Below are 24,302 nucleotides of genomic sequence, written 5' to 3' on the forward strand. Positions count from 1 at the left end.
TATCAAAAACCTTTCTGCACACAATGTGTGTAGCACATAGGTGTTTCACATCACATGCACTATTGAAAGGAGCCATATGCTCATTTTCAGGTTAATATTTGTATTTTGGGTTTCTACTAGAACATGTTTACATGCTTTAATGTTCAAAAAAAAAATTTCTCATACCGTCTGAATATACCTGTATTTACCCTATGTCTAAAACGCCGCATGTTATTGCCTGTCTCTTTAAGCTCCTCTCCTGAAAAAGTCCAGTCTGCTCTGATTGGTCATTATATTATATCGAAAAGTCAAAAGAATTACCTCCTATGTCCTTTACTAACCACTTTTCCTTAACCTCAATGGTAAACGTCATGAGGTCAAAGACTATACTTTAAAGTTAACTAAAGTTCTTTCATTTCCTTCATTAACCGGTTTATTAAACCACTCAAACAGTGCCATAAATTACATTATATTAAATTGGGTTGAAATGTCTCACAGAAAATAAAATTTAAGCATGGTGTGTACAGGATTACGGCTGCCGGCTTTACTGCACACCTTAATATTCTGAATATGAATGGCGAAAAATAAAGGATGCATTGAAGCACCTTTCCTTATCACTTAGACAATTCGAACGGTTCTTATGATGGCAGCCCCATAACTACTATTGGATCATTTCACTTCGTTAGGATCCTTCTTAAGCAAAATTGACTATTCAACCGCAGCTCAGGGGTCTCATTTATAAACGTGGCATACGCACAAAACGGGGCTGAAAATGTGCATACGCAACTTCCCACGCAAAGGTTGTGTTTATAAAAAAACAAACTTGACGGGAGAATGTGCGGTCCTCCACACAAACTCAGACCCATGCGTACGCAAATTTTGGAGACAATAGCAATTGGCAATGCAAATGGTGAACTGAAGTCAGACTGCAGAAAGTAAATGTGGGCATAACGATTACTCGTAATATTTTCAAGTATTGATGCCTCACTCCATATCATCCACGTTATCATGAAGATTAAATCCAGCAGTGTTGAGTGATATTTGTTCCATAAACACCTTGTAAAATCCAACCCAAATCTTAAATAAAAGAAGTTTCTTAATAATTAATCGCCGCTGCCTCTCCGCTACGGAGCGCAGGAGGAGGAGATGACTGCATGGAATACAGGATAACATCAAATACCCTAGCATTAGATAACAGCAGAACACAGTGTAAATAACTAAATATCTGTCTTTAATACTGTGCATATATCATCAAATGTCAAAGTCTAGAAATACAGCAGTTAAGCTCTCACACAATCATTACACTTAATCCTCGTTATCGGTCCGAATTTTAATACTGTTCGTGACAAAACCTGCATGAAGAAACGTGTGTTTATTAGACTTTCATCTTCAAATTGTATCTCGGGGTGGGGGATACCACTAGTTGATGTTGTGATTTTGGCAAGGTGTTAACAATTACAAATTGTTGTAAATGCTGCATGATGACACTGCTGGCCCTGCAGGACGACTTCGCTAATGGAAGAATCAGGAGAGAAAGAGGCTTCAGGGACCATGACGATGACTGGCTTATATGCCAATTTAAATTTCCTAAAGCTGTGCACTTGGATCTATGCACTGAATTGGGTCCAGTAGAGAGGGCAAGGCGCCAGAACCGTGCCGTCCCGGTCCAAATACAGGTCCTCACCACTCTGGGGGCAAACGGCTCTTTCCAGAGGGAAATGGCAGACAGTTGTGTTTTATATAAATATTACTGTATATACAGTATAATCTTTTTCTATATAATTATATATCACTATATCACTTAAATTTAAGTATATATATATATTCCTCAATTGCTTGGTTTACTTGTTCATTTTTAGGATAAATACATCCGACAAATGTCATAATCATGTTTATTCTTCATTACAAGCAGTACAGTTTAAGACTTTACTCTGATTTTCTTAAAATAAATAATCAAACACCAAAGTGGACACCCCTGCCCTGAAGAAAACTCTGACTATTTCCTCAAATTGTTGAGGACAGTTCAACTGGAATTGTATGTGGAAAAAATGTAACTGCTTCAATTCTCGTGGAAAAGTTGCATTTTTGGGTGCTGAAAGATATGACCAATATTAGCCAGTTGGTCAAAGTCATTATGGATAATACTGTATAGTGAGCAAAATAGAACATACTTACACAGTTTAATGACAAAAAAAACTATTTAAAAAACACAAATTGCTTTCTGTATGTGGTCTTAATGTTTTGTATGGGATTTTTATTTTAAATTCCATTTGTTGTTCTTGAATTTGCGATGCTTACTTTCTTGATAAAAAAGATGTGCTGCAAATACACTGTTAGTCAAACTGGCAATACTTTCCACTTTCATTGCAGAAACTTAAACTCCTAGAAGTAATATGACGTCAAGACCAGCTCATTTTGCTTCAGAGAAGCCCTCTGGCCTGGCCTTACCACCACCCCCTGACTGAGACACTTGAATTGGTCTTGGGTGGCTATTTCAAAACAAGAATGCACTGTTTAAAAACAAGCTCAGTGTGACACAGTTCACTTTTTGACACCTTCGAAAAAGTGTTTAAGCCAACAGTGAATTCCATCCACGTGGGCATACAGAGTATGAATCATGGCAATCTCTGAGCTTATGTAATATTGGGCAGCCGTGATTTTCTACAGTCAACAATGATTTAGTTTGTGTGAGATTTAGGTGCTTTGCTCTCAGTTGGGCAGGAAAAGTTTGTGCTCATCTATCAGTATTTTTATCTTTACATATAAAAGACCCTTGTTAAATGGTGATATAAGCAGACGTTGAAAGAGATTCCACCATTTACACGTGACACTGAAAAATTGAAAAATCATCTGCATTACTTACATTTTTTAAAGCTCACTGTAAAGTACTTCAAGTCATACTCCACCAGGAAAGAAACAAAAAATGTCTCTTTATTCTCACAACTACTCTCCGTAAAATTCAACAGAGGCCACCCAAACATATATGCATCCATCCAGGCGAGGCTAATTAAATCACGATAGAGCGTTGTGCTAGCATTACTAAGCAGCAAAGCCTTAATTCCAAAGTGTTGCCTGACGATCCAGGTCAATCACAGCTGGACAAGGAGCTGGAAATGTATCTTCTGAAACACAGGTACCTCACAGGAGAGCAGTGTCTGATGCCATCATATCCCATAAAGAGGGCTTGAATAATTGAGCATTGTGTTTTTGTTGAAGCTATATCCCTATTCTGGACTAGTACACTGCTGCTGGGGGAGAGGCTGCAGCCAGATTTAATCTCCAGATAAAAACTATTGTGTTTAAAATGGAACTGCGCGTGCCACTGCTATTCCCTTACCACTTGGCAGTAAACTTGGATGAACCCTGGCTTGAAATCTTCCGCACTCAACGGCTGGAATTATTTGCTGGCTGGCACAAGGCCTGACTTCAATAGATTTCTCCCTACTTCATCTGCAGTTCTTTATCTTCCCAAGGTAGACATGTGGGTGTCTTTGCGAGACCGAGTTCGTGTCCATCTACAAGTTGGGTAACAGTAAGTGCAGACAAGGCATGTTAATCTGTTTATGTTTATGAATGTGGGATGTGTGTGTAGGTCGATGCATATTTAAGCATGTATAATTATGTGTCCATGGTTCTGTATAGCCAAAGAACGGCGGCTTCAAACCCGGTCGGAACCCAGCTAGGTATATTAAGAAGATTAGTAACATGTACATGTGAAGGCTTCACCCGTAATAAATAAATATTTGCTTAAAATAGACAATAAACTGCTATAAAGGCATTATGCCATGCCACAACCCTATATACCCCTATATTCTACATCCATTATGGTGACAGAACTTGCTGAGATTGTTCATAACTCACTCACAGATATGGCAAAATGGATAGACAGATTCTAAGTGATTGGGATACTTAAACCCGCAATAACTGACCTTTTCTGGATATTTAGGGTCAGCGGAGACAAGTTGTGAACACAACAGTAACACATCTTTAAGGTTGATATGGCAAACATGTTCGCAATCATTTGCTTATGCACACATCCAGCAGTTACAGAGTAACATTAGCATTTATTTGAAGTTGTGTTTCTGGCCACCTGACAAATTTAACTATCTTTACTATCTTTTAGCTCTGTTTTTGGTCTCTACCAACTAATGAGGGAAATATATGTCTTTTTAGCTATTAAATGCTCCTCAATGTTCACAAGCTACTGGTGAGTGGAGTAACGGGGGTTATCGCCAGAGACTTCAGCCCTGTCCGACCACGGTATTAATTAACACTAAGCTACTGTTAGCTATTTTATTGAGTTTCTATTTAGCTAAATACTCTGGTAAACAGTTAAACAGTGTACCAATGACAAAAAATACAGTTAAAAAAAAAAAATATTGACATTTGAATTAATCACATGAAAAAGATGTTCCCAGTGTGTAAACGCCTCACAAAGCAAAGCTAGGCTTTATTAGACTTTGAATTTTAGGCTATCATTAGATTGTCAGCATAAAGTGGTAACTCACTGTATGAATGCATAATATATAGCATTAAGATGCATGCATCATGATGGTAAACCTTTATTGTATTATAATTTCTTTCACATCCATAAATCATTTTGGTGTTCCTAATGTTTCATCAACCTCTATTAACATATGGAATGGCAATATATTAGAAACACCTTCTACTGCAAATCTGTTGTATTGAATTGCATTAGATAAACTGTGAATTGAGTGTATGTAGTGCATGAGCATAATATGTTTGACATATTAACTTTACGCCTTTTTTACCCCCCATTTGTCTGGCAAGGCACAGAAACTGAAATCCCTTGTCTGAGAAGAAAATGTATGTGACACTTTGTTGTTCTGTTTGTCCTTGCCTCTTTCTTCCTGTCTGAAATATCAAGACCAGAGATAGGCGGATGCTTTGCAATGGGTGACAGACATTAGGATAAGTAATGACTAGAAAAAGCAGACACCAACCGTTGTGCACCTGCTCCATCTTTTTGGATCTGTGTGCATGTGTGTGTGTGTGTGTGTGTGTGTGTGTGTGTGTGTGTGTGTGTGTGTGTGTGTGTGTGTGTGTGTGTGCGCATGCGTGTCTGCGTGTGTAAGTGCATGCAGGGGGTGAGGCGAGGGTTAGAGGATGAGTGTGCTTACCAACACATGTGGGCACAGTGCCGTTCCACTGGGCCAGGGCATTGGGCACGGCCTCACACCTGATGGCGTTGGAGCCGTGCAGCGTGTAGCCTGGATTGCATTCAAACAGTACCACCATACCGATGCCAAAGTCGTTCCCTATCCTCTTTCCAAACCGGGGCTCAGGGACCGAGCTACACTGAGAGGCGCTTGTCCGGGGGACAGCTAGGAATAAGAGAGGAGGAAGCGAGCATGAGAGGAAGAAAATCAAAGACAAAGAGTGGTGGGTGGGCATGATAGAGAGAAAGACAGGGAGAAGGAAAGATGGCAAAACAAAGGAGGCAGAGAGGAATGGTGAAGCCCTTGTGAATCTCCTTGAACATCATTAGTCACTCTCGTCTGCTGTGCCAGGATAGGCTTTTCGACTCCACATCATCCTTGTCTGCTTTGCTCAGCCATGCCCATCCACAGCCAATGGCACTCTACTGAACAGCCCTTTATGTGATGAGTGCAAGGCTAAAGTATCTTTTTTTCAAAAGCTAGCAACCACACTCAATGCACCAAAAAAAGTTTGCACATCAAAATTCTGCAAACGTAACAGAAAAAAGCAGCCTTACCTTGGTAGACAAAGTGAAATCCTTTGGCTGTTTCTGTTCCATTTGTGGTAAACTTGAGCGTTATCTTGTTTCCTGAACTCAAAGGGAGTGTCTCGCCTAAATTACAAAATCAAAGGAGACATTATAAACTCTTTCAGAGGATGCTGTTTACACATGTCCACAGATAACTTACTAATAATTGACAAATTATGAACATAAGCTCTGCATGACCTTAACTGTAAATTAATCTGGGCAAATGAGGAAGAATATTGATTCAGTTTTGTGTAACATGTCAATGTGATTTAAATGTACAGTTTAATCTGATCTACATTATATCTCGTGTTATAGCTAGAAATGGCAGATCCAATTACTTTGAATGTTTTTACATTACTTCACAGTCTAATCAAGTAGAGTGTGACAACAATTTACAACAGCTGGTTTGCTTTTGTTATTTTAATTGGGATCTCATGAGTTTATTCAATTGTAATCATAATGTATTATGTATCATGGTGTTTCATTATATCACAAATGTACAAAGGGAAAAAAACCTCTTTATCCTTGGCAGTATTTAGCTAGAATTTCCAGATTTTTTATTTGTCTGGGAAAAATTGTTATTTGATTTAAATTGAACTGAGAGACGGATATGTTGTCTTGCCTGCAGTGCAAAATGCTGTGCTTCTCTGAACCATTCATATCTAGGAGCTAGAAGCATAAATAACATAAGACACTACATTTAAGGGTTCCAGTGTTATGTTTTTACCTGAGTGTGATCCATATAAGGAGGAGAGAAGGGCTGAATCTGTGGACGATCCGTCATAGATCTCAACCACATCACTGGCCAAAGTCTGGAATACCACAAACTGACCAAACAGCACTGCAAAGAAGTGTGTGTGTGTGGGGGGGGAAGAGAGAGAGAGTGTGTGTGTGTGTGTGTGTGTGTGTGTGTGTGTGTGTGTGTGTGTGTGGGTGGGGGGGTTGTACAGGTATTACAGGTACATCAATTGTGGTGGCATACAAAACTTTTATTTCAACATTCAGATCGTTCACTGTGGCTTGTCCCTGTAATGCAGTTAATAGGTAAGATGGTGAGAATGGAAATAATTAACTTTCAAGAGTCTGGCTGCTGCTTTGACAAAGCGGAAACCTTGAACCAGTTACACAGAGGTTAATGTTTTGACAGGAATACCCCAATTTGCTTGAGTAGTTATGTATCCAATCTAATTTGCATGTCTCTCCCCAGACGGGCACCATGGACACATTTCTACCTAACCAATTACAGTAGTCATAACATTTAAAACTTTAAATAAAAAATGATTGTCAGAATGTATTTATTTAAATGCATTTAAGATCATTTTGTTATAAATGCAAAATGCGACACATTGGTACACAGTACTACTTTTGTTTTGTTTTTTACAATTTTTGCTGAATACAGGTACAAATGCAATGGTACCTAACAGAACCTGACTATGTCCATCCAAGACAGAGCATCTCCAGAAGAGAAATTATATTACATTATAGTTCTCAATTGTGTTCAGTGCAGTAGTTCTAATGTTTTTAAGGCACGTTTACCAGAAGCATGATACATGTGTGTTTTATTTCATTTAGATAAATTACACATTTCAGATAAATCCTAAATAAACAAAACAGAAAATCAGCCATGTAACATGGCTTTCATGTGACGCTGTGACTCTGCTGATTGATTGTGCGTCAGTGAGAGATTCTGCGATACAGAGAAAGCGAGGATAAGGTGAACTTCATTTATTTGTTACTGGCACCTTGTCAAAAATTGTGATATGCCAGTAACAGTAGTTAATGTCAATGTGTCTTGCGTTTTGGTAATGAAGAAAGATTGAAACAATTCTACAAATGTTCGTGACATTTGTGTTCTGATTGACAACTTGTTTTGATTGTGTTGGTGAAACCAGTACTTTGTTAAAGGTGCAATATGTAACACTGACAGCTAGCGTTTAAAATAGTTACTGCAGTCCAAATTCAAAATACTGAAGGGAGTTGTCTCCCTCGCCCCCTCCCTCCTCCCCAGACTTGAAGTTCAAGGAGGTTGCCAGGTTGAGAATGCAACATCCAACAATGTTGCTAGACACTAATCTCACATAGCCAGACATTACTCCACAGCGCAGCGCAGTAGCTAACGTTAGATGCTGGCTGTGTTAACAGTCATTAAAGCCCGTACTTACGTGGAGCTCTGTACCCGACTGACCACCACCCTATCTCTGCTTAAAATTACAGGAACAACCGCTAAAAAAAATCATAACCTCGCCATCCTCTCTACCTGACTGACAGCCACACTTTCTTGGCTTAAAATTACAGCAACAGCCGCTAAAAACACCACTACCTTGCTGTCCTCTCTTCCCGACTGACAGACAAACTTAATCATCTTAAAATTACGTAAACAACCGCTAAAATAGTGCAAACTCATGGTCCTCTCTACCCGATTTACAGCCACCTTTTCTTGGCTTAAAATTACTCACCGTTTGTCGGCTACGGCCGCTGAACTGGCTACACGTTGTTAACAGACATGGCCCGCTTGCCTGGTCCTCTGCTAACCTTACCAGTTATCGCGTGTTAGCATGGCGGCATTAGCCAGGAACAGTCTGGATCACTTTACTTGCTGTGTCAATTGTTTTTGCGAGTAACCAACTCAAGTACTCTATATAATTCAATGTGAGTACACATATGTTGAAATGACTGAAAATGCCCATCCCTAGTAGCCGTGATAAATTAACCTGAAGCTTAATGCTTACCTGTTCAGGAGTAAATTAGCCAACTCTGTGTCCTTTTGGGCTCTAAGCTGTCTCCATCTTTCAAAAACATCTCCAATATTTACCCGAGTTAACTGATGTTAGCAGTGCACGATTTCTCTGTGAATGTTTGTGTGGTGGCTCATTCAACAAGCTATGGTACAGTTCTAAACCTAATCTCAACCTGTGACTGCCTGCCTATTACAGAACTTCTGGTAACACTTTATTTAAAGGGATGTGTATAAGTCTGACATGACACCGGCCATGAACATCAAAAGTCCTTATAAATCTTTATAACTCTTTATAACGTCATTAAGTGTCATTCGGAAAATTATCACACTTTTCATGCAAAGTTGGCATTGTTTGAGATGTTTGTATTATGGCAACTTCACATTAACAAACAACAATGTATGTCATTCATAACGACTCCATGTTCATGACAGGTGTCATGTCAGTCTTACGCATACCCCTTCAAATAAAGTGTTACCAAACTGCTTAATGCAAAGATGGTCTAAAATGAAGCCATTTGATTGTAGGGAAACAAGTTCTAAAATTTCTCCCTTTTCGTTTTTGATTTCTTTCTCAAAAGGAGAAGGCAGGAGAAGTCATGTACACAGCAGATATGTATGGTTACTACAAAAGGCACACAAAAGGCACCCAGCTGATCGTGCTTTGTGAACTGCATGGAGAGGGCATCTGGACAATGTCTTTGTAGAGTCTGACCTTTAATTTAATTCCTTTACTTAATGACATGTCACATGAGAACAATATTGTTTATTACAAAATTATAATTAAATCTTATCCTGAGTAAAAAAGCAGTGAGGTAAACTACTGAGAACTTATGATAATGAACACAGAATTACCTAAATAATGTCCTGTATAACTATTTCTAATTAAGAATTCCAGATTATATCAATGTGTACATGCCTTTGAAAATAATCAGATCTTCCTCCAACAACAGACATGGTTGACAGGATCACTACTTCTGTGATACCATGTATGCTTGTGTCTGTGCAGTCGTGTATGCCAGTGTGCATAAAAGTAGTGAATGTGTGTGTATTACCAATGTTAAAATCATAGCCTCAACTTTGCCCTCTGGTGCACAGGCATCCTGTGAAAGCTACACATTATTCACTCACTTCTCTTTTATCCTGCTCTCCCTCTTCTGATGGGCGTTTACCGCATTACCACAATAAGTTTATTTTTTGTGTGTACCATGGGTCTGAGCTCATTAGCTTCTACCGTGTTTTTCCCAAACACCAGCTTAAATCTGTCAACCATCAGGCAACAACAGCCACAGTGTTGGTGGTTAATTGAGGCGATGCACAAGACAGGCTCTTACCAAGGTTTAGGCAAACCTCCATCAGGCCAACAACACTGTGCCATTCCTGTCATATGGGAAAGCACTCACACCGTGACCACATCACAGGCACTGAGTTGCTTATGTTCGGCTACGGGTCAGGTATCACAACCATGATGGAATTAGATTTATAATGTATGACAATAAATCAAACTACTGTTATTTAACCTTTCCAAGAAAATGAATTCCCAACTGTCTCACTCAGTTTAATGATCCAGTGTGTGGGATGGTTTGAAAGAATATTAGTATGAAATACCATCCTGTTTTTGAAAAGTGGGTTTAATCTGTGAGAAACACCATTCCTAAATAGCAAGATCTCATCTTAAATACTAAAGTATGTGTGGCTTCATCAAGCATTAACCTTGAAGAATAATTCAATAAATAGTAAAGCGGTTTAAATCAGCAGATTTTTCCACATTTTTGATATTAGCTATTCTAACTAATAAGATTATATAAGTTGCAGTCCACACAACTGAGTTAAATGTGTCATGAATATAAGTTTTAAACTAGTGAAAGTAGCTGCTCTAACTGGTAAACAGTAATGCCGGCTAACTATAAATTGGGTCATGTTGTGATGAGCAGACTTCAAATGGCTGAAACTGCTAAATGAAAAGCAAGGCTGTTATGGCCAGTAATAGCTCTCGTCAATTGTTAGCAACATTCACATGCCTCAAGGCAAAATACACACAAGGCCCACCGGGGAAAAGGTGTAAAAAAACACTGGTAACAGAGGCAATTGCTAAAGGTAAGAAATGGCAGCATATGTTTGTCCTTCTGGCTATGAATTATGGAGAAGCTTTCTGTCGTCTTCACTTTGTAGCTGGTCGGATCTCCTTTGGCTTGTAGCCTCAGAGTACAGCACCGTAAAACCATTATATCTGCCACATAACAAAGACGGACATGGAAAGAGAGAGAATAAGAGGCAGTGTAAGAAACAAAAGTGAGAGAGTAAAAACGCCCCCTAACAGCTACTTTAGGCAATGCGCTGAAATGGTGATTTGGACTGACCGACCAAATGACAGTGCTGAAGACATGGAGCGAGAAAATGTGGGGTTATGTGTAACAGTTTGTTTTTAAACTAAGGGTGCCTTACTTCTTACTATGCGTGACATAAAAAAGATTGAATAACACAACAGCCAAGAAGAAATGACAACCAAAAAAACTAAAATGCACGCAGGTATACACACACATTTTATAAGGTGTGCTCACACAGAGCAGCACAGGCTGACTCTGTTTCTTTATCTGTTGAGTGAGAATGCCTATGGCTGAACCAGGGTCTGTATAAGAGATGATTTCCCCCTTAGGGACAGCTCACTGCTAGGGTATTAGCATACCAACACTGTGCTATGTTGAATAGGCTGCTCTCCCCTGCTTAGTGAACTCACACAGACACACACGCACACAAACACGAGCACATGCATACACACACTCACAGGTACAGTGTCGCTCATTTCTGCCTCTAATCCAAAGCCAGCCATGCATGTCTCCAATCTGCTCCTTTGCTGTAATCACGTCCAGATATTAAGTCAATAAATCATTGTAAACTTGTTACCTAATTTATGCAGGACTTTGATGAATCTTTTGTCCTCTGGGCCCAGTGATGGTAGTGCAACTTAATGCGCTTGAACGATGGACAACATTTTCATGCCTGGATTCTCACCTTGAATTATACCAAAGCAGGTAAATCGCTTTAATCGGATACCTCTTTGGGTATTAGATCATGAGTTTAGTGCATTCCTATATCTAATACCGCTATGCCTGCTTGGCTTAAATGATGAGAAAGTATAATTAAAGGTTGATCCTACTCTAATGTGATGGTAATCTAATTCTCCTTCTGTTTAAAAGCAGTCATTTGGAAAAATGTGACAGGAAGCTGTGATGGTTTGGCAGTTTCTGACAGATATTAATGGATTTAGGGGATTTTAAATTATTCATATGATTAAAACCATCAAGTCAAAACAGTGTAAATCATTTACAGAAAACAAAAGGAGTTTTAAGAAGAGCAGTTGCATACACAAAATTGACTTTATAAGATGAACCTAGCTAGAGTTCTCAAAAGAATTCTAGAGTTCTAGAATTCTTTGAGGCATGGAGTCAACAAAGTGATGGTTCCCACTTCTTGTTTAATTCTGATCCAATACACACAGTTCCTGCTGACATTTACCAGTGCATTCACACTGTGAAAATCCCTTTGCCACCACATCTCAAAGGTGCTCTATTCTGCTGAGATCTGGGGAAAGTGCACGGAAGTAAAGTAAATTAAGATCACCGTTATGTTCCTGGAGCCATTTTGGGATGATGACTTCTTTGTAACAAAGCTCGTTACAAATATCTATTTGGAAAGGTGTAGACTGTGGTGATGAATGGATGCACATGGTCAGTAACAATGTCTTAGTACAGTATGTAGTGGGGTCTGAATGGTGCTCAGATGGTAGTAAGGGGAGTAATGAGTGCTACGAAAACATCTCAACACAATTACACGTGTAATAATAATGTATCGTATTAAGCTGGCAAGATGAGTCACCGAATTTGGTCCAATTTCTTTGCCTCAATTATTATCCCTGTCTTTTAATTCTTGAAAATTAAAAAAAGAAGGGTTACACTTTACTTGAAGGTATCTACATAAGAGTGACATGACACTGTCATGAACGTGTCATAAACATTATAAACAAGTCATAAACGTTCATGACATAACGGTTCTTTTAGTAAGTGTCATTTAGTTTTTGTCATGACAAGTTAGGGTTAGAGTTAGGGTTCATGTGTCATGACTGTCAAGTAAAGTGTTAGCAAAAGAAGTTTACATTCCGTGCGTTTGTTGGGCCAAAATCGTTGTTTAAAATAACAATTTGACCGATGTTTTGTCCTTTTTTTTATTATTTATTCTCCCTTATGTGCCAGGGAAAGAAAGCTTCATTATAAAAAAAAAATAACTGAACTGTTTTAAAGTAATTCTGCATTTAATTACACTATCTTTGAATGGAAAAAAAATATTTTGTGAAACAAAATAAATGTAAAGGCAAAAGTGATTAGAAACATAAATAAGGCTACCTTTTACCTCTTGTTTTTTTCATACAGAATATAATGTTCTTATCGCTGATCTTTCTCCAAGGCAGTAATACTCCCACAAGGCCGACATTTTCTTTTATTTATAAACAAACCACACGTGCGCACATTACCCGTTGCCCTCTTACGTCATGCCAAAGTCGTGTCCAGCCAGTGGCTTCTTTTCTGAAGCAGCAGCTGCAGCCTATTCTACTTTTTGGATAATGACCATTTAGCCAGTGCAAAATTGATGCGACACAACAGATAAACATTGGCTACTGCCATCGGTGAATGTCATCTTATTTGCAGACAGTCAACAAGGTTAATATCCAACACATCCTCATAGCTAAACAACAGACTAGGTCCTTTGCCAATGACATATTTATACAAAATATTTAACGTTGTGAAACGGTCACAGTTTTAAATCGTGGTTAACATTGTGGAACTTAACTACTTTAGTTTATGCAACAAAACTACTTGGTTAGATTTAGGTAAAGATCATGGTTTGGGTTACAATTAGTAAGTTTGAAGTGACCGTCTACCAACAAACTAGTGAGTCTATTATATTGGCCAATACCGATGTTCAGCCAATAAATTGGTGCATCCCTAATGCTAACCAATTACATATGACATGTTTATACAGAATCATAATGAGTACTAGAGACCATCTTGCAATGGTATTACACCAGCCGCACATCAAACTGGGCCAAGCCCAGATTGACTTTTCCTTTTTTGAAGACAGACGTGTTTCCTTTATTTATGTTCACATCAATTGAAATTAGGGGAATTATTACTTTGATTGTAAATTTCATAATGTAGCCAGATTTGTGTCAACATTTAACTGACATCAGTTAAACATGTGGTAAAGGTTAGGACAATCAAAGAGAAAATCTAAATTGTAAGGGCTCTCCTATAAAATGAAAACAAGAGCAGAAGAGGCAAGAGACTAGACAACATATCTGACTGGTTTAATGCTATTGCCTCTCCACTATAAACTATGGCTGCACTTTTCAGTTTTCATCTGGCTTCTTTATCATCTCAGCTTTTGGAATGGAGTCTATTCCCTGTCAAAAACAGGGCATGTGCTGCAGATAGGATCATTACAATATAGCAGGGAAGAGAAATGTCAATCTTGGAAAGGCTCTTTCAGTCTCCATCTCTCCCCCCTCTGCTATTTGACCCACTGGATCACTTGTGTGCTTTATGTAGTTGATGGATTATTAGAAAACTCATGTAAAACATTTCCACAATGCAAGGTTTAGATCCTCCTGTGTGTATTATCTTGCGTATACAAACACTGGTTGCAAGAGAGCAATACTGTTTAGTATCTCTTTAAAGAGGTGTTACTGACGTTCATTATGTTTAAATGCCTACCAGCATTTAATAATTTATGTCTCTCTAAGCAGCAACATAGATGTTTTGAGACCCATTAGTCCTTTTTGTCACATGCATGAGTCTGTTGCCTTTGACCTGAACAAACCAATCTAAAGGATCGCCTTTGGGTTATACTGATAAGTAGCATTACTTCTAGTCACAGGTATGGAAGCACATATATTATCACTGTTCTCACAACAAGACAGATCCATAGGGTTTTATCATGCAGTCAGTGGTAAAATTATTCTATGTAGCACATAGAATAAAAACAAGTGGATGACCAAAGATATATAAAATCTCACATCTATTTATTACCATTACAATGACAAAAATGAGACTGCAGCAAAAGTAACGGATAGATAAATTATATTCCTCAGACTATGGCTTTAAAAACAAGTCTGCAAAACATACAGTATATTTGCCTCAGATGTTAATATTAATAATTAACTACCTACTCAGCAGGCCGACAACTCACCAATGCCAGATGACTGCCAGCTTGTTACACACGACACGTCAGCAAATACTGTTATTAAATAACTTCTTTTCTCCACGTTCAGACATGAAATTATACGTCAATATTTGAAGTTAATTATTTAAAGTTTAATCCCACTGACACATTAGGCGAAAAAAGAAAAAGAGCCTATGGCCAGATTACATGTACATCACTGTAATCCATCCGAAACTACACTATAAGAGTGTATATGATCCACAAGCAATACAAAACAAGGCTGTCCTGTGAAAATGCGATTAAATATTTAAGGTAACATTAAACAGTTACGCACATTAGTGGCATTACATTTACAATTGTAATCCTTTTTATTTAGGTATGGCTAAAACCCAACAAAACATTGCCAGTACATTCATTTTCGGTGGTGATAAAGCACTTTTGGTGGAGTATTTATCGAAAGTATTAAGGAGTATGAGATAAAAGGCTCTGGTTCTCAGGTATTATGTGGAAGCTAATCAGTGAACCTTGACTGCCTCTGAAGGGCCTCTCTCTCTCTCCCTCTGTCTCAAAGGTCTTAAACAGTCAAGCTTAAGTCAGCCTTCCAACTTCAATTATCCCAAAAAGTGCTTTCATCACAGTTTTGTGCTTCTTTATCAATTTGCCATCAAGATGTGACGGAGATACCTGCATCATCTGTACATCCATCTTATTCAGCATCTAACCCTCTCTCTCTCTCTCTCCCTAATTTCTGTGTTATGTTTATTTTCCACATTCAGCTATACCTCACCTGCCCACTAGGCGACCTTGGTGTATCCAGCTCATGACACCTCCCATCATCAGCGTATTACTCTTTTGATCAGCTACCTGCCTGCACATTTGTTCTTCATTCACTCATCAAAGTACCCATCTACCTACTTTTACTGTTATCAGCTTATGTTGATAATGCATCCTGGGACACTTAATGGAACAGACCATCGTTAATGTTAGCAGCTCCACCGTTTTTTTTTTTTTTTTTTGTTTTTTTGTATTGCTGTGATGAGGCTAAATGTCTTCTTTGAAAAGAGTCTATGGGGTTTAAAGGTACTGTAGGTAGGATTGGGAAGATCCGGAACTTCTCAGTCCCTCCCCCTTTTCTGCTAAAGCCCGAAACGATCTCCTAAGCCCCACCCCCCACAAGGGAGAATGAACGTGTGTGCATGAGCAGTGATTGACACGCAGTTAGACAGAGGTGGAAAATAACGAAATACATTTACTCACGTTACTGTATTGAGTAGTTCTGTTGTGTATTTTGTATTTTTCCAAGTAGTTTTTAAAATCTGTATTTTAAAATGTACTTTATTACAGTTTGAGTGAAGGACTGTATTTCGCTACATTACAAATCCCATCAGTTACTGAGTAAAAAAAAAATTAAAAAAAAATAAAAAAATCGCACCCGGAATGACTACACCAGACCAGACTGTTGTGCCACTGTTGTAACACCTACAACTTTTATACAATACTTTTAAATATATATTAATTCAAACAATTAATTTTTACGTATTTCTTACAACTTCACCTTCTTACACATTTTAACCAGCAATCTAGTTTAGCTTTCACATTAGCTTTTCAAAAAAAAAACTTTCATTATTCCACATCTTTTTTACATTAGTGCTGTTATTCAACTTATCAATGAAATTCATACCAGTTAAAACAATTCCAACTTTCCCAACTATTTTCACTACTTCAACTACTTGAAAATGCATTTTCTAGTTTACACTGATGTCCTGATTTCCATTTGCTTGCTTCTTCTGTACACTGCTTATGTGTTAATTATTTTATCTGCTATAATCACAATATGTTTGCAATTGGAGAGTTACATTTCACAAAAAAATTTTTGGTCAGTCAAGCTACATGGCCATGATGGCAGCAGATTAAATAGGTGGGAAACCAAAGTTCCTACTGTTACAGAGCCACTCAGGTAACTATCATTGGGTCATGCTGTGAAAAGCAATTGCTCAGGGCACAGCTAATGTTACTGGAATGGAATGCAAGCCCATTTTTGCCCAAAGCCACTGCATTAGCTACATGTGCCCTACGGCAAAAATATGCACAACGACCACATAAGGTGTTAAAGACACTCACAGCACAGGCAGCAGCAAAAGGTAAGGAAAATGGCAGCATATGTTTGTCCTTCTGGCTATGAATTATGGAAGAGCTACCTGTGGTCTTTTCTTTGTGGTAGAACAGGCCTTCTAAGATTCTGGGCTGTGACAGCATACACAAGCCTCAATTACTGAAACCAGAGGGATTGTATGACATCACAGACACATATATTTTTAATGACCCATTATCACAGTGAAATTGCATTGGCCCTTTTGGCAGGGATTATGCGGCTGCACCTTGGCACAAGCTGCATCCAGTACATTAGGCTTCTATCTTGGGTGGAAACTACCTGCTGTGGATTGAAAGCTGTAAGTAGTGGTCACCTCAAGGGAGAAGAGAGGAGGAAGAGGACAAGCAGTGTTTCCCACACACAGGCTAATTTGTGGCAGTGTGCCATACAATCAACACCGGCCGCCACATATTGCGTTTGGTTATTATTATTATTATTATTTCTCTGCTCTCCTCCATCTCTGTCGCACACGTGTCTCTCTCTCTCTCTCTCTCTCTCACTCACTCACACACACACACACACACACCCTCCCCTGTGCACACAGCCTCTGTCTCCATCAAAACAAGAGATGACGGCTGGCGAAATTCACAAGTTCACGAAAGGTTGGTATCTCGTGAACACCTTTACACAATCACACATTAAAAAGTCCTATAAAAAAATATTTTATATTCTGAATACAATGTTGTCAGTATGTTAATGGAGTCCTGACCCGACTCTTAGCAAACAAGCGATTGTGCCTGCTTTAGAAAGTTAACTAGTCACAACTTTGCGGTAAAATGCAGTTGGGTTGTCGAGGTCAAAACACTATATGTAGCAGCTGTGAATCAAATAAACTTACTATAAATAAATGTTATGTCTTTTTTTTACTCTTACACTGAATGAGTATTGAAAAATATTCCCCCCCCCCCCCCCCACCACCCCACCACAAATTGCTTTCTAATCTGTGGGAAACACTAGGACAAGATATGTAAGATATGTAACCAGCTACTTTTACTTCCAGTTTCAGCTGCCCTTTTTTTGCTTTATTTGCTTGGGTCTTTATCATCTCTTTTACTTGCTGAGTTTTGAAATAGTGTACAGTACTCTTCAGTGGCGTATCTGACAACTAGCACAAGCCATTGCACTCACACAATGGGTACACAAAATCCCATCAAGTTGAAAACCACAGGTTGTCAAATCCAGTCAATCAAGTGAGTGCTCGGCACACTCAAATTGCACATCGACAGACGTGTGTATCTGTTGAACCCCATATCAAAACACACATTCTACATCAAGGTGGGGCCAGAGTTCACAGTTCATACGAGGTTAAGCACACTGAGGGTAGTGTATATACTGTAAGCTGATGCAGACAGACAAGGTAATGGTTTTTGTCTGGGATGTAGCAAGTCATGTACCAGGGTGGCCCCAGGCATAACTTCTTACTCTCCAGCGAACATCACTGATGAGTCAACAATCATCCCCCGGGGGTCAACGTTTCTATGATCGCTCTCAGCAGCACTCAGTTTCTTTCTCCCTCTTCTCATTCCCTGTCTCGCTCATTATAACTTTCTCACTTATTATCACTCTCCATCTAACTTCTTCTCTCTGAGCCTTTCACATTCAACCAAGATCTATGTGCCTCTTTATGTACTCCCTTTACCTCTTGCAGTCTCCCCGGTCTCTCTCCACACTCATTCTCTGTCCATCTTGTTACAGCCCAGATTTATTACTGCAATCTGTCAGTGCTCCGGTCTCGCCTCCCGACACATTCCGCGGCAACCAATATGCATATGTTGTTGTTAGTATTATACAGACACATACACTGGAGCTATAAAAAGCCTTGGGCAGATAAACAGAGGTGATTGAATGTTGTGTCTATAAAATCAAATTCACCAATGACTCATTGACTCATGAGCATCCTTCCAGTTAGAGACTACCATAGGATGAAATGCAACTTTTGCAAAGTTAACCACAATTAAAAAATATGGTGTTATAATGGTTATTCAATCTGCTCCATAACCTTGTTAAAGTTAGTTTCTAGAGTTAGAAGTGTATATCGTGGTACACGTGGTAGTGTTGCAAGAAGAGCCTTAGGATTTAGCTTCTATTTTCACCTTCAGTCATGAAAATGGGTTCTGACAATCATCTCAATTTTAATGAGATTTTAGATCCACAGTTGATTTTCAAAGGTTATCTACAAAGTTGATGATAGTTGGAGTGAATGTAGCTATATTTCATTCGGGATATACGACGCACGATCCAATTCAAAACAAAAAAGCACATACTACCTTGCAAAAGGAAAAATATACATATACAAGAAATACCGTGGCGAGTCTTGCTAATTGGAAGAATTTGTCTCACCTCTGAAGCCATCAAACATTCAGAAAAGAGGCTACACCCAAAAAAACAAATCCTGAGGCGAAATACAAACTATACAAACTTAGGCTGCAAAAAAAAAAAAAAAATCAATGTACCAATTTACCTTTACCGGTTTGGCATTGTTGTCAAAGTGTATCCACATATTTATTTTTTCTATTTGTACAAGTGCACACAATGGAGTGTTATCTTGTCAAAATATCTCAACTGTCAATCTCCCTGTTTTTATGTAAAAAAAAACAAACAAAAAAAAACAAAAAATGCCATGCACCCATTGAAGTATAGGACAAAAAAAGTTACATGCTAACCAATGGACTTGTTTTAAACAAGCGTGAATTCCCATGGGGCAGTGTATGTCTGTATGTTTACAAGCAGTGCCCAAGGCAAAGGTTGAGTGCCATGAATAATTCATCTCTTTAAAAAAGAAGCAGAATTATTTGAAATATGACTACAACCATAATTTCTGACAGAATAATTAAACATTAAAGGGTAAGACAGATGCACATTGTACCTTAACGACATCTAGATTACACGGTGGCGTATTATGATATTGTGGATGGATGTTTATTACTTGCATACATTATGTTAGTATATCAGGTGCAAAATGTGCCATGCCAAAATGTGGTCCAAAGGAACAGGGTTTGTTTAATCCATCAGACAGTCAGAAACCATGACAGCTTGGATAGAATACAGTACATCTATACAAACCATACTATGACACCACTGAATAAAATATCCGCCAACATCAAACACATGTATAAATAAACATACAAAACTTGTTCAGCTGTCACACTCCTTTGCACTGACAACCTGTCAGAGAATCTTAACCAGCAATCACAAAACAGAAAAAACAAAAAGGAATGTAGCTAAGGATGTCATTAGTATTAGTCATATATATGCATGCAAAAATCTTGTAGTTAAAAAAAAAAGTCTGCAGTAATAAAGGACTTGCAGAGCTTGACAGTAACAGCTTCCCCAGACAACAAGATCTGAACCACTATCAAACATTGGATTCCATCTGGTTGCCCCTGTTGGCAATCAGTTTTTACTGTTATTTAAATAAATAAATAAATAAAGAATGCTGAATTCATTGCCTTGGTGTAAAAGGAAAAGAATAGTGCTGCTGTCACATTTATGTACTCTTGTAGACACTATACTGTCACTACATTTCTTTTATCACAACCTGTTATACAGTTATATTATCTGTGAGATAACTGGCAAGATTTAGGAAGATGGCAACATTGCACATTGTAATACAAAATCAAGTTATCCTTGAAAGACTTGTCAACAGTGTTTATTATTTACTCAAATATGAAGAACACTTTCCAGCCCTGCCTTGTTTGCCGCATATCCACATCTAATATAGTTGTGATATACCTGCTGAAGTACAGATCTGAATGGGCTAACAGGAGGTAATTTCCCTACTGCATTTAACTCATACTTGAGGCTACTTTGTAAATATGCTATTTAAAATAAAAAATAAAAACATGTCTATCACTGTTATTTCTATTTTTCATTGTTGAAATGTTTTCATGTCATTGCGACATTAAGCCATTTGTTTTTAGTGAAATCAATCTTATGACAATCAACAATTCAAACAGCTTTCATTCTGGCAGCCAATAGCTGATGGCTGGTTGCCACCCTGGCAACCATAACTCAAACGTGATGTCAGGCGATGTGCTGGCACTGACATCAATTATTCTAATAATAATCATTAAGAACACATGATACATTTTTTCAAATGTACTACTTCCAACTCTTAACCTGTTAAGTGTCCTACAGTGTGCTTGCAACATATTTGAAATATTAAGAAACATTTTACAATACATATATTTATACCAAGGACTGCCCTTGTAGCTCCACCTTGACAGCAAAAGACATGCATCCACATAATAACCCAACCACCCTCCCAACTCAGGTGTAAAACCCTCAGGTCATTGAGCCAGAGTCATGAGATGATATTTCCCACTGACCATTTACTGCCAGTTCAACATGGTTGACGTACTGTAATGTCTAAGGCTTATGGTACGCTATCGGTTATATAAGGGACAGACTAGGACACACGTTTGATACGCTACCCTAGGTGCTTACAAATTTCAATTACCTGTATACTAGACACTGAAATGTGATTCAGCTATCACACTGTCTATAGGCTACACTCCACTGCCAAGCAGCTACAGAGAAAACAGAATTTATCTCCATACTGTTTTATCTGGAGGTTAAAAACTCTAAAATGCTGGACTCTACATTACTTCCTCATTTTTTAATGTAATTTAACTCAATGATTAAGTATCTCATCTCAATCAAAATAAATAATGCTAGATTGGTACTGTCGAGCACGTACATGTATGCTATTGCAGCAAAAACTGTAAAGAGTTGAAGATATAATGTTGGTGCAGCAGCATGTGCATCTGTTCTGGCTTTAGCTTTTATATCAAAGCGGGGCGCATGCTTTAGATAATTTAGGATTTCATGTTACATCATAGCTAGAGTTGTTGTCCCAACATTGTAAATTTGATCTACCCAAGCTGTGAATTCCAGTTGCTTTGTGTTACGACTACTACCCAGAATATATTTCCCTCAAACCATGCCACAGAGTCCTTGTTCACAATCAGTGGGACTTTTCAATGGCCTCTGTGCCTACACTCCCTGGAATAAAATTGCCAGCCCAGGTGGGAATTTTGTTTGCCGACTTGCACACTCCATTAAGCTTTTGCAGGCTGTTTAAGCAAAGGCTGCATTTTTTATGCAGTATATTATAAATAAAAAAAAGACCTGTGGGACTCCATGAGCAGTGGGAGATGGCAACAGAGGATGTGAACTGTCAGGCTGGATCATCACACAGGGGACTAATCTGTGTTTCATAAGCACATGGCTTTACAGAATAAAAACCTCTGCCTACGATTTCTGCAGCTCTTTATGACTAACATGGAATACTGAGCAGAAGCACATCAAGGTCTTCCAGAGATCATTGCTGATTTATGTATATACAAAGACGCTTGTATAAACCAGTGAATTTGGTTGCTCCATCTACTGCCTACAGCCCTTCACTGCTTGTCCTTTCTCTACATCCTACGGTACAGAGCATCTTTCCTGTCAACACAATCAATTTGTGTTTGACCTGATCTTATTCTACTTCATACATAAGAGTGGGAAACAGCCAGCAGCTGCCTAACAGTATATTGGTATGGAATGCTAACATGTACAGTATGTATTGATTAAATGTGATTTCATTAGACATTCACCACTGTGAGGAATAGCAGTGGCCTTCACTGCCCTTTGTCTATTCATAGTGTAACCATTGGCTTGGTTCATTGTCAATTCAGTTGTCACATATGAAGCAATTATACAGGGATTGAATATTAATCAAGCAGCAGACAAGCATTTATCTGAATGTCAAATGCCTGTAACCATAAAACGTACTTATCCAAACTAACAAAACACTGAAACACATGAAAAAAAAATTAAGCGCAACAGGGAAATTAATTATGCAAGTCTGAACATTTAGTTTGGTAGTACTCTTATCCATCACCAGCTGTGAGAATAAGCCCCTCCATTTCTTCATAGACTGCGCTCTATCATCATCATTAACAGATAATTATCTTAGCCTCCTCCCCTCACTTTATCTTTGAAGAAAAAATATTTCTGGAAGCAATTGAACAGACTATATGTAAAGAAAATTTAAAAGAAATCAGCAACTCTATGAAAACATTGCTTGACATGCTTACCAAAGTCCCCAGGGACGAAGATGTCATACACACAGCTCTGGCCTCTGGTGTAATTATGAGGGTAGTTTGGGGACAGCACAGTTCCCTCTGAACCTGTGAAGTGCCCGCCACAGGGAGCTGTGGGGACAGGAAGGCAGGCAACAGAAAAACACAGTTAGCAAATGTGAAACAACCAGCTTACAATACCTGAGGAAATTGGGCAAATAAAATACAATCAGCAAATCCATGTTAAAGTGATGGTTCGGGGTAATTTCACCCTAGGGTCCTTTGCACCATGACCTCGAGCCAAACACCCCCCGAGAAGCTTTTTTCACCTGGGTCTAACATTGGGATTGTTAGCGTAGAGTAGCGTTATCAGCTGAATAGCTTAGCGCAGGGGCTAATGGATCCACGTTTGTATCTCGTAAGTTACCCCACTAATAATGCCCGAAATGATACCAAACCTCTACAGTAGTACAAATAGGTTATGTACTCAAAAAACGATGGATTGGAAAGTTTGTAAGTACACCAGAAGTTTATGAACACTTGCCTGCTGGCTTCTGCTCTCTGCTGTTGTTGCTGTTACTGCGGCAGTAAGACGAGTGCTTAGGGTCGTCTACAAATTACAACACCGAAAAGAGATGCAACAAAAATATTTTTTAATTTAACATTTTTTTTTTTTTAAGTAAGTGCTGTAGTATAACTACCGGAAGACAAGTAATAACTGAGATAAGTTTGGAGACATTACCTTACTTAATCATTAAATTAATAAATATTTTTGTTGTATCTCTTTTCGGTGTAGTAATTTGTAGATGGCCCTAAGCACTCGTCTAACTGCAGGTAGCAGCAGCAGCAGAAGCAACAGAGAGCAGAAGAGAGCAGGCAAGTGTTCATAAACTTCTGGTGTACTTACAAACTTTCCAATCCATCGTTTTATGAGTACATAACCTATTTGTACTAGTGTAGAAGTTTGGTATCATTTTGGGCATTATTAGTGGGGTCATTTACGAGATACAAACGTGGGTCCATTAGCCCCTGCGCTAATAAGCTATTCAACTGATAACGCTACTCTACGCTAACTCTCCCAATGTTAGACCCAGGTGAAAAAAGCTTCTGAGCTTGTGTTTGGCTCGAGGTCATGGTGCAAAGGACCCTAGGGTGAAATTACTCCGAACCATCACTTTAACTGGCACAAGTGCACAGATAAGCAGTTCATATCACAAAATGAGATGAAAAGTCACCTTTGAACATTCAGCTGCTGACAACTTTTGGCCAGCATAACAAAATAATTTGACACTCAACACTTTGAGGACATTTTCAAAAGGAAACTGAGCTATAAAAAGGACAGAAAAGGAAGTAAGAGGTGTGTTTATAGGGTTAAAACCCAAAAAAGAAACAACCAGTGAGGAA

At 38.6% G+C, this 24,302-nt stretch overlaps 1 protein-coding gene across 4 annotated transcripts in view; it reads right to left on the bottom strand.

Moving 5' to 3' along the window:
• LOC114556692 (CUB and sushi domain-containing protein 3) overlaps positions 1-24,302 on the bottom strand; it is a 258,762-nt gene that overhangs the window by 99,794 nt on the left and 134,666 nt on the right. For all 4 annotated transcript variants that reach the window (XM_028579712.1, XM_028579713.1, XM_028579711.1 and 1 more), the window contains exons 31-34: positions 22,914-23,030; positions 6,456-6,569; positions 5,717-5,812; positions 5,121-5,324 (exon numbers count right to left, since the gene is read on the bottom strand). In XM_028579712.1, coding sequence (XP_028435513.1) covers positions 5,121-5,324; positions 5,717-5,812; positions 6,456-6,569; positions 22,914-23,030 — 531 coding nt within the window. The remainder of the gene's footprint in view (positions 1-5,120; positions 5,325-5,716; positions 5,813-6,455; positions 6,570-22,913; positions 23,031-24,302) is intronic.

The sequence above is a fragment of the Perca flavescens genome, chromosome 6, assembly GCF_004354835.1.
Source record: "Perca flavescens isolate YP-PL-M2 chromosome 6, PFLA_1.0, whole genome shotgun sequence".
In the NCBI taxonomy this organism is placed as follows: Eukaryota; Metazoa; Chordata; class Actinopteri; order Perciformes; family Percidae; genus Perca; species Perca flavescens.